Source organism: Recurvomyces mirabilis (genome assembly GCF_035927965.1).
Source record: "Recurvomyces mirabilis strain CCFEE 5264 chromosome Unknown scaffold_12, whole genome shotgun sequence".
Taxonomy (NCBI): Eukaryota; Fungi; Ascomycota; class Dothideomycetes; order Mycosphaerellales; family Teratosphaeriaceae; genus Recurvomyces; species Recurvomyces mirabilis.
In genome coordinates, this window is record NW_027041946.1 from 43206 (window position 1) to 60887 (window position 17682).

The 17682-nt window shown below is 53.5% G+C and overlaps 8 protein-coding genes across 8 annotated transcripts; 3 read left to right on the forward strand and 5 right to left on the reverse strand.

The window, feature by feature from the left end:
- Window positions 1–31: 31 nt before the first annotated feature.
- LTS14_005026 (uncharacterized protein) lies at window positions 32–1045 on the reverse strand (the record flags this gene model as incomplete). Its single annotated transcript, XM_064837725.1, has 1 exon — window positions 32–1045. The coding sequence occupies one exon, from the start codon at window positions 1043–1045 to the stop codon at window positions 32–34; it is 1014 nt and encodes a 337-aa protein (XP_064694429.1).
- Window positions 1046–1663: 618 nt separating this feature from the next.
- LTS14_005027 (uncharacterized protein) lies at window positions 1664–3992 on the reverse strand (the record flags this gene model as incomplete). The annotated part of the gene is made up of 2 exons (XM_064837726.1): window positions 1664–3478; window positions 3507–3992. 2 exons carry the CDS (start codon window positions 3990–3992, stop codon window positions 1664–1666), a joined length of 2301 nt encoding a protein of 766 aa, XP_064694430.1.
- A 663-nt stretch (window positions 3993–4655) lies between these two features.
- scn1 (Cut9-interacting protein scn1) lies at window positions 4656–7524 on the forward strand (the record flags this gene model as incomplete). The annotated part of the gene is made up of 3 exons (XM_064837727.1): window positions 4656–4756; window positions 4826–5785; window positions 6063–7524. The coding sequence occupies 3 exons, from the start codon at window positions 4656–4658 to the stop codon at window positions 7522–7524; spliced, it is 2523 nt and encodes an 840-aa protein (XP_064694431.1).
- Window positions 7525–7986: 462 nt separating this feature from the next.
- On the forward strand, window positions 7987–9026 carry LTS14_005029 (uncharacterized protein; the record flags this gene model as incomplete). Its single annotated transcript, XM_064837728.1, has 3 exons — window positions 7987–8168; window positions 8253–8555; window positions 8597–9026. The coding sequence occupies 3 exons, from the start codon at window positions 7987–7989 to the stop codon at window positions 9024–9026; spliced, it is 915 nt and encodes a 304-aa protein (XP_064694432.1).
- A 10-nt stretch (window positions 9027–9036) lies between these two features.
- On the reverse strand, window positions 9037–9668 carry LTS14_005030 (uncharacterized protein; the record flags this gene model as incomplete). Its single annotated transcript, XM_064837729.1, has 2 exons — window positions 9037–9112; window positions 9289–9668. 2 exons carry the CDS (start codon window positions 9666–9668, stop codon window positions 9037–9039), a joined length of 456 nt encoding a protein of 151 aa, XP_064694433.1.
- An 866-nt stretch (window positions 9669–10534) lies between these two features.
- On the reverse strand, window positions 10535–11935 carry LTS14_005031 (uncharacterized protein; the record flags this gene model as incomplete). Its single annotated transcript, XM_064837730.1, has 1 exon — window positions 10535–11935. The coding sequence occupies one exon, from the start codon at window positions 11933–11935 to the stop codon at window positions 10535–10537; it is 1401 nt and encodes a 466-aa protein (XP_064694434.1).
- Window positions 11936–12576: 641 nt separating this feature from the next.
- LTS14_005032 (uncharacterized protein) lies at window positions 12577–13838 on the forward strand (the record flags this gene model as incomplete). Its single annotated transcript, XM_064837731.1, has 3 exons — window positions 12577–12647; window positions 12704–12961; window positions 13025–13838. 3 exons carry the CDS (start codon window positions 12577–12579, stop codon window positions 13836–13838), a joined length of 1143 nt encoding a protein of 380 aa, XP_064694435.1.
- Window positions 13839–14715: 877 nt separating this feature from the next.
- Window positions 14716–16385, reverse strand: TMS1 (Membrane protein tms1; the record flags this gene model as incomplete). The annotated part of the gene is made up of 4 exons (XM_064837732.1): window positions 14716–15468; window positions 15526–16142; window positions 16217–16268; window positions 16335–16385. 4 exons carry the CDS (start codon window positions 16383–16385, stop codon window positions 14716–14718), a joined length of 1473 nt encoding a protein of 490 aa, XP_064694436.1.
- Between the last annotated feature and the right edge of the window lie 1297 nt (window positions 16386–17682).

A 17682-nucleotide genomic window follows, 5' to 3' on the forward strand; every position in this document is an offset into this window, starting at 1 on the left:
GGGGTCCGTTACTTCATATAGCATCATAGCCTCAATCATCACTCGTGTAGCTGTCGCTCGAGCTCTCCTCTCTCCTTCTCCTTCTCCTCGGCGGCGCCGCCTCTTCCCGCCTCCTCGGTCGGCCACCATCAGCACTACCTGCCCCTCTACCACCATAATAGGGATCTCCACCACTACTTCGATACTCATCATCCAACCTCCTCCTCGTCGCCACATCCTTCTCATCTCTCGATCCTCGTGCCTCTTTCTTCTTCTCCCGCTTATCCCACTGTTTCTCGCCTGCTTTAGCCGCCAAAGCTCCCAAGACCGCACCGCCTACCGTTCCAAGAACAGATTTGTTGGCTTGGTCGCCCAGGTAGGCGCCTGCTGCGCCGCCGAGGAGGGTAGCACCTAGACCGCGTTCGCCGTCGCCTCCTCCAAGAACGTCTTTACCGCTTTTGCCGCTGGGAGGAGAGCGACGTTTGCGGTCCTCTTCATGTCGTGGTGGGCGAGCTCGGTCACGGCCATCGTAGTCGTAGTCATCATAGCCTCTGCTCTGTCGACGTCTGTGATCTCGATCGTCATATCGTGCCCGTCCTCCGTCATCATACCGTCGATCTTCATACCGTCGATCGTCATAGCGACTGTCGTACGACTCTGTCGCAGGAGGCGGTGCGGGTCTTGCCTGTCGTGCATAGCTTCGCTCGGAGGGCGGTGGGCCATATGCTTCATGATACTGTGCCCACGCTTTCTCCTCGTCGTAAGGAGCTAGAGCTTGCGGTTCTGCCTCTGCGGGCATTGCGCGGTCTTGTGGTGCATAGGCTCGTTCTTGCTCGTAGGTGCCAGCATTGCTCCCGTACTCTGAGCGCGGAGGTGGAGCGAAATGATTCGGGTCGTAGGCGCCTTGAGGGGCTGCTGCACTGGCGGGTACCGGGTAGCCATCACGATCGTAGGCTTGGTGTTGCGGTCCGGTCGTGTAATCGTAAGAAGGATCATACCCACCGCCTATCTGTGGGTCCGGATGGCGAAAGCCTTGGCCAGGCGGCTGTCCAGCGGTACGAGACATGATCGAGATATTGTAGGTGGATGTAGAAAGAACAGGCAAGAAGAAATGACACCTACCGCCAAAGCAACACAAAGGCGCGCATTCCTGCGAGACGCGATGACGAAGGTGAGGCTTGAAGGGACACGCTAATGCCTGCTTGACAAAGAGGTGCATGTGCCAAGGCTCGTCGATCATTGGTGCTCTGTATAGCTTTGTGATAGTGGCCCGACATTATTATTATTGCTCAGGTAAGCAGTCTAGACCTAAAGGTCCGACATAATGCTGTTGCACCTTGATGCATCGAGGGGTACTGTATGACGGCAACGACGACGACGAGGTGAATTTGAAGACGCTTATTCAATCTTACGTCATCTCGGTTTTCAAATGTCGGCGACGACGAGGTAGAGGGGCATGTACCTCGTCCATTGGCGGACTCTCCGGACATCTACTCAAGGACACACCTTGTCTCCATCCCCTCAGACACAACATACCCCCGACTTAACACCCCACTACCCAACACCTTCCACGCCTCAGCATTCCCCCTAATCACCCCACCACCATCTCCCAATGCACGAAACAACCTCTTCGCGGCGAAACAAGTAGGTCGCCAAGTATTCAAGGATTTGACGGGATCAGTATTCACGCTAATGGTAGGTATGAAAAGGGTTCCGGGCCGTTAGGGCCAACGTGCTCAAAGATGGCTGTGTAGACTTCACGGCTGCTGTGGTCTTGCGACATCTGCGAGGGTGTGATGATTTGGCGTGGCGCTGGTGTGTCTGGGTTCTGACCAGTACGACTTACAAGGGAGGAAAGGTAGGATGGAACACCTGGACGGAGATTAATTGGATTCGTCGGGTCACCGTGTGTAGCCTGATGACCAGCTGTCTCATCATGGGCTCCGCCGTTGTCGTCGCCGAAAGTCATAAAGCTTTCCTCCGGTAGCAGAGGACCAGTGCTGAGTTGCTGAGCGCAGTGCAGCCTTCCCGAAGTCATGAGTGTACGGGAGAGCCAGGTACGGTCGACAGAGACTATACCAACCGGACGAGGTGAGGAAGGTCGTAAGGCGGCTAGAAATTCTGCCTCTGCATCTACATGGACTGAAATTGCCGCGGCGGTTGATTCTTCTGTCTCATCTACATTGGCAGGCGGGAGGCGGAAAATGAAGGCGTTTGTATCGGGATCAATCAGTTGGGTGATATCACGCGGTACACGGATCGGCTCACGGTTGCCAGGGACTTCAAGAACAAAGTCATTCTCGTGTGTCCAGATCACTTGCGCAAGAGGCAGGAAATGCACCCGAATCAAGATGCGAACAAGCGACCAGACGATCTTATTATGCACCTTGTCATGTGCTGCTTGAAATCCCACTGGATCTGTCAAAGTCTTCACGGCGTCCCATTCAGCCTGGTGCTCCTGGTTTACCAACGAGAATTCGAGCAGAGCAGCACCACCAAACACATACCCAGTGGCTTCCAGGCCTTCAGGAGTGACTTTGCAAGTGGGAAGTCTGCGTGGATGTGACCCTTCCGGGATCCAGGTCGGATTGGCAATATCTGCCCCTGAAGGAGGACCCCAGGAATATGCCAGTCGCTCCTCCGCGCTAGGGACCTCCGACGCAGCAGCCTTGTCTTGCGAAACCTTCATATCTGCTGCCAGCCACCGCAGTGACAATTGATCTCCGGCTGGTCGACGGTCCATAAGTGACAGGTCACCATTTAACACCGCTAGGGCATAAGCAGCAGTACTGAAAGAAATTCCGCCGCTGTCAAGTTTCCTGGTGTCGAGACGAACTTGATAGTCGCACAGATTGGCGAGGATGGCGATGCGGTCGACTATATCCCTGTTCTCCCTTGGAGCCAAAGCGTGCAGTGCTTGCGCCGCGCTGCATCGAATGCGACTCGTGCTGCCCATTGCTGCGTTGATATTTTCGTCCGTATACTGAGGGACTGTGGCTGTTTTACGGGCAAAGTGCTCAAGCCATGTCTCGTTCAGTCCCAATACAGGATATGTTCGCGAGTGGTTCTCTAGCAGTAGGATAAGGAATTTAATTATGTGTGCCAGTTGGCGGAAAGGGATGAGCACTTCTCCGGGCATGTCTCCCAGAGTAGCAGGCTTGGACAATCCATCGTCATGTCGTATCATCAGCATCATGCGCTGGCCAGCTGACCATGATTCTTGCATGCACCAGGCTCGGGTAAACCAACGCTCGCCATCTAGTAGCTGTAGGAAGCGTAGAGCAATGGATAGTTCCTCGTGTGTGCTGCAGGAGTGGCACTGTAAGTACTCCGGATCAAGCAGGTCCATCGTTTCCTCATCCCTGATTACTGTGCTCAGAAAGCCAACTGACCATTGAGCTTGCTCGTAGACAAGATACATAGATTGGACCCCTGCCTCTTTGTCATCCGGATTCTTTTGGTCGATGCATGATCCATACGGCGCTGAGGTCCTTGTGGTCTGCAAAGGCCATTGCGCGGACAATCACCTCGTCTGGCGTATCGTTCTGCTTCTGGCCAGAGTCCGAATATAAAGTATAGGATCCACTTGGCACAGGATTGGTCTCATCCAGCTGTGGCCAACAGTATGAGACGGCAACGTAGTGAAAACATCTTGGCGCATCCTTCTTACCAGTCAACCACAGTCTACTTGCGGCAGGATTGGTGTGATGGCGAGACCAAGCGTTGCATTTGCATGGCACGTCGGTCGGCGGTACGAGACGTTGCTTTGGGTACGACTTTCCAGGGTTGTTTTCGAAAATGACTTGCTGGTTAGTGCGATGAATCTTCTCGGGGCGTATCTGGTCTGTCTGATTTCGGTCGTCTGGATGAGATGTGACGAATCGTAAAGTGTCCGGCCATTTGAGGATCTCGATCGTATCTGCGATCATGGTAGCAATTCGTTGTATCTGCTCCTTGAAGGTAGAGCTGTCTGGGTGGATCTCGCCAAAGGGTGTCGAGGTATCGAGAAGCATGTCTGCGATTACAGCCTCTGTGTCTCGCTGCGTCAATTGATTCTCAGGACCTGGTCTGCCCGTTGGGGTTGGTCACAATAGTACGATTGCATATATCTCATGTCTGGGGATTGTAGCTCATGACTGCCGTGCTGGCTGAGACGAGGCAGTCTGCTGCTTGAGCAGGGAGCTGAAACATGTCGTAGCACTCCCATAGTACTAGAGTCTTGCGGCTCGCTTTGACAGGGCGGTCAGCCTTGCGGATCCCATCTGCTCGGACTTTTGATTTTCGATGTCCGTACTCAAGCGCAAGGAGCATAGTACTACTGACTTAGCACATGACTTCCGTATGCTGGGCTAGAAGGAGGCAGATGGATTCTGTTAGTCACAGCACCAAAATGAGAGGAACCTTGGTCTCGGAGTTGGAGTTGGCTTCTGGTTAATTCTGGTGCAATTGCCGCGTCGTCATTCACGTGACTTACGAACCCTGCAGTACTTCTACTTCCAACTGTATTGCATACGTTTGGCCCATCATCAGATCTCACTGACCCACCGAGCATCTGAATCATGGCGAAGGCGGAGGTACCATGGCACCTCGGCGTATTCGATGCCCATTGCCATCCTACAGACACGCTATCGACTCTACAGTCCATACCAACAATGAAAGCCAGAGTGCTCACAGTAATGGCCACTCGAGCTCAAGACCAAGAGCTTGTGGCAAAAGCTGCAGACAAGTACGGCTTCACTACCCGAGACTTGGAGAGATTAGGTGAGATGGACTGGAGGTAGGTCGTTGTTAGTAAGTCACCGTACTTACGCCCATATCCAAAACGCAGAGACTGATGAGTTTGCAGTCAAGATCATAAGATTGTGCCTGCTTTTGGTTGGCATCCATGGTTCTCGTATCAGATGTACGATGAGGCTGACTTTGACGGTGCACTGTCGGTGTCGCGAGAACAGAAAGTAGAACACTATTTTAAAGTGCTCACACCATACCCTGGCACAGACGATCGCAAATTCCTGCTCTCACTGCCGGAGCCACTGCCCTTTAACAATTTCCTTGCCCGGACGAAAGAGCATCTTTCCCGCTATCCTCTCGCTTTGATCGGTGAAATCGGGCTGGACAAGTCGTTCAGGATCCCTGAAGACGGAACGACAGAACACGATCAGCAACGAGATGTTAATCTTACACCAGGAGGCCGCGAAGGACGGCAACTGAGCCGATTTCGCGTTAGCATGAACCAACAACGCAAAGTCCTGCTAGCTCAACTACGATTAGCTGGCGAGCTGCGCAGAGCAGCCTCTGTACACGGTGTTGCTGCTCATGGCGTGTTGTATGAGACCTTAGCGGAGACTTGGAAAGGTCACGAGAAGCATACCCCTTCGAAGCGGGAGAGACGAAAGGCCGAAGCTGCTGGGAATACTGAAAGTATGCAACAAGACGAACAAGAGCTTGCTGCTGAATCATCAGGACCGTTGCCATATCCTCCACGGATCTGCCTCCATTCCTTTTCCGGCCAAGCAGAGACTGTGAAACAGTACATCGCTCCCGCCATTCCCTGTGAGGTCTTCTTCAGCTTCAGTACTACCATCAACTCATGGATCGAAGACTCCAGCGGCCAAGCCGGCAAAAGTGGCAAAGTCGAAGCCGCGGTCCGAGCTGTTCCAGATGATAGGATCTTGATCGAAAGTGATTTACATTCTGCTGGGCCTCACATGGATCAATATCTTGCCGAGATCGTGCGGAAGATCTGCGAAGTGAAGGGGTGGCAAATCGATGAGGGTGTCAGGATGTTAGGGAGGAACTGGAAGAGGTTTGTTTTTGGGACGGTATGATTCGGGTGGTGTATACCTTCTTTGACCTCACACGCTGGATCTGTGGTTCAAACCGCACCACAAGTCTGAGAAGCATCATTCACATTACACTCTCCTTTGTCTGCCTGACTTGTCTCGTGCATTCTCTTTGTCTCAGACTCCGGACACAATGTATTGTATGATATATGAGTGACTGAGCGCCAATTCGAGACACACTGATGAGTCCATCACTTCCTCGGACAAAGTACATAAATCATGATGCTCTACATGGCACAGAGATGGCTCTACAAGACCCACAGAAAACGATACACCAGACACAGTGCCCAGCGCGGGAGACTACAAGAACATGAACGGCTCCTATGCTACTGGTAGCGGTGATGGCACAGCACGAAATTCCATTGATCCTCGGCTTCTGACATACGACTCCCTGAGTGAGAGACAAGCTACCCCAGGACAGCGACGGAGCAGCAAGGGCACATCTACCGAGCGAAATCAAATTCTCTCCAACAATTCCTCGATGACAACCCTTGTTGACAGCACCATTCATGTATCCCTCCCGCGGACATCACTGCAACCTGTTTCCTGCTGGCCCATTGACGACCTCTTTGGTCCGCGGACAGGCTCTGTGCCAATTACAGGCACTCGACCTGCCATCACCCAGTTGATGAAGGACAAATCGATAAACAACCTCTACATCCAACCAATCACTTCAAGATCTATTCAAGAAGCGGTCACGATCTCGCATCATCATCTTCGACGACTGACCATATTCCCAAGCATCGAAGAATTGCGCTTCACTTTTGACCTGCCGGAAGACATCAGCAATCCGTTTGGTATCAACTCTGACGAATATCTTCGTTCCCGAACACACGCTGAAGTCGACTTTCCATTCATTAGCTTCGACATGAGTAAGGCACTCGCAGCTCTGAAGAAGTTAGCGACGTGTCATGATCAGAAGACTCTGATGGACCTTGGTATTGAACAGCACTCCTCTTTCCGGGTTGGCGTCATTACTTCTGTCCCTGGCGGGGGATATAAGGTCGAACTCTTCGACTCTGGTGAGACAATTCAGCACACGGTGACGATCTGGCTATACCGGGCTTGTTCGATGGGGGAGGAGGGTATGGTTCAGGAAGTCTGGCGTCCATTGAGCGATGGCACTTTTGTAGCTCCGACCATCGACGCTCAGAGTGTCATACCGACAGTACCTAGCAAGACGAGGACAGCTGATGCGACTAGGGACGACGTAAGCCTGCGTGTCGATTCAGCTTCACCATCGGCAATTGAGACGACGCTGAGACAGCCCAACAAACGTGCTCGCCAAATTGCGACCTACCCAACGGACAAACCCTCTGACTATCTCTGGACCATCTGCCCCGAAGAAGTCTCCGGTAACGCCATCCTCAACCTCGCACGCTTCTACAGCAACACAGAGATCTTCGAAAATTTGAACTACAATCTCAGTGCGCAGCGGAAGAAGCTCATCGTGGATGTTAACGTAATTACCAGGAGGATCACGAATGCTATTAGCACTACGGCATCCTCGAACCAAGGGCTCACAAAAGCAGGTATCAGAGCGGATCTGAACTCCGCAAGAAAGGACAATGGGGTCATAGCTAGGATGGAAGCAAAAACGAAGGTCAAGAAGGCTTACAATAAGATGGCTAGGGAGATGGTTGGTGCATTCGGTGAGACTGATCAGGTGATGGGTGAAGTGGAGGATGACTTCAGCGGTTGACGATGTTGTGAGGGATGGAAGACGCATGATTGCACTGCCTACTGATACTACTAGGCGGGCTCGTCATGGGATGTGGTCGTCTTAATACATGTGAGGAACGATCGAAGCTGTCAGTCTTATATCTCCACAAAGCAATCGTACTTGACTTCGAGCTGGCATTTGTTGACAGTTGAGCAGGCACACACCTTCCGCATCCCAAGTGTCAATACACAGGGTAGACCAAGTATCCTGTCCTTCATTACCTCCCGCAGCCGTAAGTGTGGCTAAGTCATGAGTGTGAATCATGAAAAGGTGAATGCTCGAAACTTGAGGGCATACGCGGCGAGCGCGTGACCTTTTATTTTTCCCCAAGCAGTGACTAGCGACACTGCGCCTGGACGTCGACTTCCGAAGTGTATATACAACTCTACTGTGAGGTACTTGAGGCATAGTCACGGGCTATCATCATCTTCCTCCAATACCATGTCGAGTCATCCTCATCCGCCATCTAAAGAAGCCGAGACTGAGCGCCGACATCGTGCAGGCCTCTGCTTCTACTGCGGCCAGACGGGTCATGGATTCAAGTCGTGTCCCAGCCGATTGGAGCTGCTTGCGAAGACAGCCGAGCATAGACGGGTCCTCGAGCTCAAGGAATATGATGAAGGGTATGGAACGTAGAGCAAGAAGCGCAGTCGCATCGTCACGGACGCTCGACGTGAGGAAGTGCCTATGCTGTCCAACCTGGACAGCCCAAATCGCGAGCCAGTAGGGAAGCGTGTTAGGTTCGACACTACGGACTCGAGCAATCAGCGGCACGATAGCGTGGTGGATGAGAACGACCTCCTGCACCACTACAATCTCCTGCAGCACGAACCCGACGACGTTCTAGCCACTTCCACAGCTGTGATCAGGAAGAAGCCACTTCTCAAGCGGCAAGCCCTCGCACAGTATCTCCCAGGCTTCTCCTATCCCGGCGGACCCGGGCGGCTAGTCCATGGCACGAAGATGGCACTCCGGGAGCTCAGACTCGCCGTCACACTCGAGATGGATTGGTACTTGATCAGCAGCCACTCGACCACGACACAAGCAACAGCCTGGTGTCAGCTTTGGAGACTTCCACGAAGCATCTTGCCGCCAAAGCTGAATTCCCAACAAATTTCCTTGCCCGTGTCCGGAATCTCCACATCAACGAGGACACTACGACCTTGTCACCGTTGGAGTGCGATAGAGTGATGCTGTTCGATTTCAGGCAAGTAATGGCGGTTTTGAAGGCAGCTGGCAGGTGCATGGTCACCGTCGGCAACTTCGAGACTTTTGTGTATCGACTCGGGATCGTTACTTGCTCCGGAAGTGGACCATCAACGATGCGCCGAGCGCAGGTCATCGAAGAAGAGACTACCGAGTGTCTGAAATCGTTTCGCAAGCGCACGATCTGGTTGTATACGCGGGTTGACGAGTATGGCGATGAGGTGAGGGTGTCTTGGTTCGGGTTCAAGCAGAATTGCGGAGGGTATCGATCGTGATGCAAGGGCTCTAGGTGAAGATCTTTGCATCGGCGATATGATTTGGGAGCTTGAATTGTGAGCCACACGCTGTGAAGCCAGAAGCTCTGTAAGATAAGGTAGGTTGGGTAGGAGAATGATCGCATCGATCTTGTGCCAGACTAGTTCCATAGTGTCAAACAACAATACCTCTGACAGCACCGAGTCCTCACTCCTTCTTACCATGCTCACAAGCATATGATACCTTTCCTCTTCCTTTCGTCGCCACGATCCCAGAACTCACTTCCCACCCTTGCCCACGCTTGACTTAGAAGACTCACCCCGGCTAGCCGTGATCGGGACTTGCGCTGGCACCGGCAGCGACACCGACCTTACGCCATCCTGCTGCCCAGCCGGAGGCGACTTGGTACCAATCTCCCGACTCTGCTGTCCAACCGGGGGAGGTGGTGCTGTACTCCCAATAACACCCATCTCCTCCACCTTCCCAGGCACCCCCAAAACAATCTCCCTCCTCCAACTAACATCAAACAACCTCTCCATACCCTCGACCTCCCGAATCTCAAACGGCGCACAAACCTCCTCGACAAAAAGATCCCCCACTCTCGCCGTGACGATGCGGTCGATGTTGAACTTCGCTTTGGCTTGGAGGTGGAAATGGGTCATGATATCTTCCAGCTTATCTGAACCACATGAAATCAAATATCAGCTCGAGAATTCCACAGGGTCAAGTAGTACAGCTCAACGAGCGGCTAGCGGTGAGATGTGATGTTAAAGGGAAGTGCGACGAACCATGTGGCAACCTCTGCTCCAGCCCCGAAATAAGCGGCTCATAAGTAAGCATCCAGACCAGAAACGCATCCGAAGCACCACGCGGCGCCTAGCTCACGTATCCCGCTCCATGACCAGGCGAGAGCAGGACTTTTGTGCGCTGCGTAGGGCGGAAGACGGGGTTTGTTGCTGTTTCCATAGACGGTATTGTAATGGATGATGACTGACAGTGTTTCGAAATGGAGACAGAAGGAGGTAGGTGTGGTAGATTGATAGGATAGAACGGTGTACTGAACTCGACCGAGGCCAAGAAAAGGCTGCGAAGATTCGATGATCGTCTCCAGAATCTCTCTGCCGCGGATGCGTGGGCATCAAACGGCTGGTCCTTCGGTTTGAATTCACGGTGCCTGCCCCCGGCATAGGTCGGATGACGAAATCCCGTCCGTAGTCTACGAGGAAGGAAGGCGTTGAGCGAAGCAATTCACGACTCGTTCTTGGTCTTCCTCTCCAGTCGTTCAATCCTAAACTGCCTGTGGGTTGGGGGCAACTACTCTCTAGCCGCTCAAGGCGTCTTCCTGGGAAGAGGGGATAAGTGGGAGAATTCCTATTCATACAGAGTAAGCCTGATCTCTATCATGCAAGCCAACAGACAATATCCAATATACATACACATATCCCCTTCCCAGCCAAAAACGCAACGCCACGCCACGCCATGCATCTATGTCCAAACCCCAACCCCACCGACACCACCCCTCCCCCAGCTAATCCCGCAGTCCATCCCCCTCCCCACTCAACGGATGCGCCCCAAACCACCTCAACAACTTCTGATAAACCAACAACATAGTCCCAGACTGCACACTCGTCCACACAGCCCTCGGCCCGACCCCGCGAAACCAGCCCGCCATCCCCTCGTTCTTATAAATAATCCGGAGAGCTTTGACAACAGACTCCGTGTCCAGGGCCACCTGCCCATGATGTTTCAACGCCGTACTCGGCCCGGAAGTCGAGATTGGGGATTTCTGCTGCGGATGCTGAAGACCCACCACCGAAGGCGCAGCAGCAGCCGAAGGGCGATGAGGGGACTTCTGCAGATCCTGCGGTGATGACGACGAAGCAGCAGCAGTCGCACCCCCCACCCCCTTCCCCTTCCCCTTCCCCTTCCCCTTCCTCGCCAACCTCGCCTTAGCCGCGACCTCTGGGTCCAACTCGGTCTGAATCCTCGTCTTAACCACATCCATCGGACAAGTAAGAACGCCCGCCATCCCACCCGCACTCGCCCCCGTCAGAATCTCCAACGCCAAACCAATCTCCCTCCCAGGCCCAACCCACTGCGTCGCCCATTTCTGCTCCTGCTCGTAGAAAGCGAATTGCAACGCACTAAACGGCAGGTCGCGGAAGAGCGTGGCTTTGTAGCCGGAAAACAGTTCTCCAATCCCCTCCGTGCGGATGATGGTGCGGAGGGCGTGGGGGGTGGAGCGGTAGTTGTATCCGGAGGTGAAGTAAGGGTTATTGAACCTCCCCTGTAACTGCAGCCGCGTCTTCAGAACCTCCGTGGGTACGTAGAGCGGACTCGCGGCCAGATCGGAGAAGAAGCCCGCGGCGAGGTACGACACCCCGGGCGCAACACCATGATCGATCATGAATCGCTTACTCCACTCATAGCAGCCGAAGAAAATCAAGGTGCCGGCGAAACTGCCCAGAAATGCGGGAGCGACACCGCCATACAGTCCGCGGCCCACGCCTTCTTGCCGGAAGATGGTGTAGTAGGTATTCCCCATACTGGTGTACTTGGGCGGCATGTGGGGATCCCCCTGCTGACGGGTCTTGACCGTGTCGAGGCTGTGCATGAGCATGTCGCCCGTTGTGCCGCCGATGCCGCCGGCGAGCATGGCGTGGAGGTAGGGGGGGCGGTAGGCGTCTACGTCTTTGTCCATGTTCTCCGCTATGACGTTTTGCTGTGATGGATTCATATCCGTGCGAAGCTCTTCTTTCGGCCGTCGCAGGAACGCCTGTCTGCCACCCTCATCTTTGATCCCACCCTCCCGGCCCTCCCGACCGTCATCCACATAGTTGAGTGTCGTTGTCGTTGTCGCTGATATTGTCGATGCCGCTTCGGCTCGAGATGGGAAGAAGTACTCGGCCAGTTGGCCGCCCAGTACCATGAAGACGGATGCCTGCCTATCGCATGTGCAGGGTTTAGACTATCTCAATCGCTGGCGATATAGTTTCCGAGTCGGTAGTACAATATTACAAGTCCTCCGAGACGTGTGTGAGATGATTGGTGTGTTAGAGGGTTATATGGATGACATGCTCTCCATCAGCCAAATTTCTCAGCATGTCCGAAGCGGAGGAGCTATCATGCACATGTCTAAACCCCCGAATATGACGGCATGCTGAATCTATTCAGCCCTATGACAATCCCTCCAGCAAAACACGAACATAACCCTCCTTCCAAAGTCTTCGTTCGGTATAGAAGCTACTGATCGATACGGTGTGTAGACAGAACACACCATTCACATAATCTCACATTAGAGACTGTAACGTAGTCGGAATGATGATTATCGACTCCCCGAATAAGTCATCTATTATGTATGGTGTATATCCGTGCGCAAAGCTGGCTTTGTTTACTCCATCGCGTCACTCTTGCCCGCATACAACACCTCCCTCTTACCCACCCACGAGACTATCTCCCACCAACCATCGCGCATTATCGTGTATAGGCTCATTACAATCGCATAACTCACGCGATCCCGAATATACCCATATCACTACACATTGCTACACACTACTACGACCGACGACCATGACGACCTGGCTTCAACGTCAACGCAAACAGACGCTGTTGGATTTGTCGGATGAGGCCGGGTTGCGGCAGTACGTTATACCCACTCCATTGTTCCCACGTATAAGATGCTGATACGGAGGAACAGAGACACGGACTCGCGCAAAGAACAGATCGTCGACGCGCTAGACGCGTACCTGCAACGGAACGCGACACAGCTTGGCAGCAACGCCTCATTCGACGCATATTACAGGATGATGAGGCGGACACCATTTAAAGGACGATCGAGCAGTGCAGTCGCTCATCCTATACCCATTACTATACCGCTAGATGAGAACGAGTTCGAGGTCAAGAGTGTAGTCAAGGGTAGAGGGAGGAGGACGACGAAGGTGAAGCAGGAGTTTGAGTATGTCAATCACAATAAATAAATCCACAGCTATACATGCCAAGTACTGATGTTCTTTGGCAGCAGCGAAGGAGCCGCTCCTTCCTCCCCAGCAGCGATAGCTTCAAGCTCAACCGCACTTGCCCCAATAACATCAACAACGACAACAACAACAACAACAGACCTCACCTCCTCCACCCGAGCACCCGCGAAACGCACACCCGGCCGCCCCCTACGCCCCTCCTCAACCCAACGCCTCCCCGTCCCCGCCTCGCCCGCCGACGTGGCCAACCTAGCCGAATACGAAACAACCCAACTCTACGCCGGCCTGAACGACCTCTACAGCGTCTCCGGCGTCCCCGAAACAATCGACTACATCCGGGAAACCTGCTCCTCGGTAAGCGGAATCCAAACCTCCATCCAACTCCTCGAAGCGCTATGCCTGCAACGGGCAGTCCTACCCTGGCTGTACTTGACCGAACTAAATAGCACTATCCGACGTCTGGGCCTAGGCGGGCCGGTGGTAAAGTTATACTACCCGGACCTCTTCGCCCTCTTATCCTCAACATTCTGGGCTCCGACATTAATCTACGCCACTACAGCCATCTTCCTCCCGAGCTTGTTTGCCTACTTCTTCAACCTCACCCTTCGCGACATCAAACGTCATGGTGCCAGGGTAACCGTAGCGAGATACACGCTCGATCCTTTGACGTTTAATATTGTGAAAGCGGTGCTTACATATGTCGTTTATGCGCGAGGGGTTGGCGGGCAGATAGTGGGAGAGGGCAATGTGGGGGTGGTGGAGAATGCCATGGTAGGTGGGTACCAAGGGATGCTAGTGGGGAATTTTGTTGTTATGATTGCGAGTTTGTATGAGGCGGCGCAGGGGAAGGTGTGAGAGCTGTGAGATGCGAGATGCGAGAGAGAGATGTGAGTACGTTGGGGAAAAATTGATAATGAATGTTTTTGAAGGTCCGTTTTGCAAAAGTATGGGAGAGGCGTTTTTCCGCTGGGTGGGCACGATCGATGGTGATACGACTTGTATGAATGGGATGCTGTAAGATGTGTGTGCGGGACATACGCCAAGAAATGTCTGGCATGAACGGTACGTACTCTGGGAGGGAGGCGTTGTAGTATGGAGGACTTGCCACACTATTCGTAGCTAAGATCGCGTTTCCTGCACTTTTCGAAAAAGTCGGTTGACAGCGGGCCACCCGTACCGGTATCTACAAATCATCACCGCCAGTCCCTCCCCCCGCATCCCCTTTCCCCTCCTTTCTTGCCCACGGCGGCCATGGAAGACCCCTGCGGATGGTAATACATGTCGGTACAGGAAGCGGCCCAATCCAAAAAAAAAACCCCCCCCTTCCGCTATGATTGATGCTAGCAAGCTAGAAAACGAGGACTCTCGATCCCAAACCACCGTGAATGAATCCAGCCGAGCTTTGCGAAAGAAAAAAAAAACACGATGCAAAGTACTGCCAAACAGGCCAGACAAGACTTATAATCTCCTCTCGCGGCCATGCACAGCGTTGAGGATAGGATAGGATATGACAGATATAGACATAACATAACGCAACAGCCAGCGTTAAGACGAAGCGCCTCAACCGTGGAAAAAAACGACCGTTGGCATTCCATTCTCATCATCCTCCATTTTCAATTCCCATCCTCTGCAAACCAAACCCAACCACTCCCCCCTCTCACTCCCACAAAAAACCCCCCCCAAAAACGCCCACCATAAACAATCCCAAGAACGACAAACATCCTCCCAAAAATCAAGAATACTCAAACCTCCCCGGCAACACCAAAGGCGCAACCAACGTCCACCCAAAAATCCCATAACAAACCCACGAACTCCCAATCTTAACCCAACTAGCCCAATACGTCCTGCCCACGGGGACAAAATCCCCCTCAAACCCATGATCGCTCCCGCCAATATTCTGCGTCAACAGCGTAGCGATCCACGCCGTGGCGAGGAGGAAGATGAGGTGAAACAAAGCGTAATTATACGCCGTGCCGTGCTTTTCGTCGTCGTTTTTGTGTTTACCCGAAGGTTCATCGTCGTCGGAGTCCGAGTCCTCGGAGTCGTTCAAGGCGGAAGCGGGGAGGACGCCTTCGGAGACTGCGCGGCGGAGGGCTTCGGCTCGCATGGCTTTGCGGCTTTCGGGCTGGGTGGCGATGAGGTCGTGCGATCCCGTTTCCGCGTCGTCGGCAGGGGTACTATTATAACCCGGCGGTTTGCCTGTTCCGAGCGCAAGACCGTATGTGGCTGCTCGTGTAGTAGTATAAGCGCAAGTGACGAAAGTGACGACGGCGCCGAGGACGATGGAGGCTTGGCGGGTGCCCGTCGCGCGGACCAGGGGGTTGCATTGTTTGTCGTCGGGTTCCATGGCCACGGCCGAGAAGGTCAGGTAGGTGCAGTAGATTGCTACGGTTGCGGCTTGAGCGAGGCCGGCGCGGGGGTTGGAGGATTGGATGGCCGGGTGGATGGAGAGGATGGAGATGGCGAGGAGGGCGAGGAGGTTGACCTAGAATTCTCGTGTTAGCTTGAAATTGGGGGGATTAAGAGGAGTGATGGAGTATACTGTAATAGCCGCCTGGTTCATCGAACACCCGCTCCTGGCGAAGAAGATGTACATGACCACCGTCATAGCAATCGACCCCAAATACATCCCCACCGTACTCCCGATCAAGATCCCCCTCCACATCGCGGAATCCGTATCTTCGATCTTGTCGATACAGTACTCAGCAAACGTATGCGCCAAATCGACCAACAACACCAAGCCCAACAACAAAAACAACATCGCCCCAACAAGCGCCACATAATTCCCCCAAAGCTCAAAAAACCGGTTCGGAATCAAAAAACTCCCCACAATCAAGCCCAACCAGACAACAATCTTAGGCCCCCAAAACCCATTCTGGATCGGCGCCCGCTTATCCCTCGAGTTATTCACCCCCAACAACATGACCGCGAGCATGAAATGGAACAGTCCCAGGGCGAAGTTGACGCGATGCACGGCGGCGAACCCGAAACATTGTTTGCCTGCGCAGTCGATGGTGACGTAGTCGAGGAGGACGGATTGCAGTTTTTTGACGGCCCAGTCCGTCATCAGGAGCCAGGAGAGGAGGGAGTTGAGGAGGAGGAGGAGGGCGTAGGCGATGCGGGTTAGGATGCTGTTTTGGCAGGAGCCGCAGGAGGAGCCTTGATCATCATCACGTGTTAGTAACATGGCATTGGCTGTTGTGGTTGATGGAGTGGGGGCTGTATATACGTACAGACTGCTGAGCAGGTCGCTGCACCGCAGCATGAGGCGCCGAAGGAGAGGAGCTGGGTATAGCATGTCAGTATCGCTTCTCGCATCTCGCATGACCTTATGACTGTATGTGTGCTTACCGTCCCCATGCTGGGGATGGCCAACAATGGCAAAGAGAGTAATGCGCCCATCTTGACTCGTTAGTATCGTCGTTGATGTTGGTGGCGAGTTGTTAAACAGATGCATTCGTATGCGGCTGAACCTCCAACAGCCGAGATGGAGAGATGGTGGAGAAAGTTGGCACGTGATAGTGACGCAAGACTGTCGGATCTCGGCACAACATATGCCGATCAGATAGTGTATGTACAGTATCTCCAATGGTTCAAGATCCAAGAATGAAGCGATAGAGATAGGCGCGGGTTGATAGATGGTATTGTTTTGATTTATCCTTCTTCCCTTCTTATACTATTCACCTTGACAGCTGCCTGTGCTTCCCCTCTGCCGTCCTATAAGATTCGCTGGCTCATACCAAAAACCTCACCATAGTACGATCCTGTACTACCTTCCTATCCTGGAACACTCACTACCAGAAGAACACGGCATCATCTATGCTCGACCTCCAGCGATAACACCACCACCACCACCACCAGGCATTTCCGCCTTTGCCTCCGTCCACATAACCACCCACCATGCGCACCTCCACCCCAACCACTACCCCTCGGGCCCCCCACCACAACCTCCGCCTTCTCTCCGTCATAGCAGCAACCCTCATCGCCCTCTCCTGCGGCACAAACTACGCCTACTCAGCATGGGCCCCGCAATTCGCTTCCCGCTTACACCTCTCTGCCACCCAACAGAACCTAATAGGCAATTTCGGCAACATAGGCATGTACGCCATGGGGATCCCGGGTGGGATCCTAATAGATAAACGCGGACCACGATGGGGCGTCTGTGCCGGCGTGGTTGCGTTGGCCGTGGGGTATTTTAGCTTACGGGGGGCGTACGTGAATGGCGGTGCACCTGAGGATGAGAATGGGAACGGGAATGGCAGCAACATCTACACCCTCTGCCTCTTCTCCCTCCTCACGGGAATGGGCTCCTGCACCGCCTTCTCCGCCGCCATCAAAGTCTCCGCGACCAACTGGCCTCGGCACCGGGGAACGGCAACAGCATTCCCACTCAGTGCGTTTGGGCTGAGTGCGTTTTTCTATACGACCGCTAGTGCTTTCCTCTTCCCGGATGATACGGAGGGGTATCTTTTACTGCTGGCGGTGGGGACGACGGTGATGGTGTTTGGGGGTATGTTTGGGTTGCAGATGGTGAGGAGTGTTGGGAATGGTGGTGGGCATGGGTATCAGGCTGTTAGTGGGGGGGAGGAGGAGAGGCCTGGGGTTGGGGAGAGGAGGGATAGTAATAAGATGGTCCGGACGTATAGTCGAGGGGGTAGCAAGGGAGATGACGGGGAGACAGGTAAATCACTCTCTACTT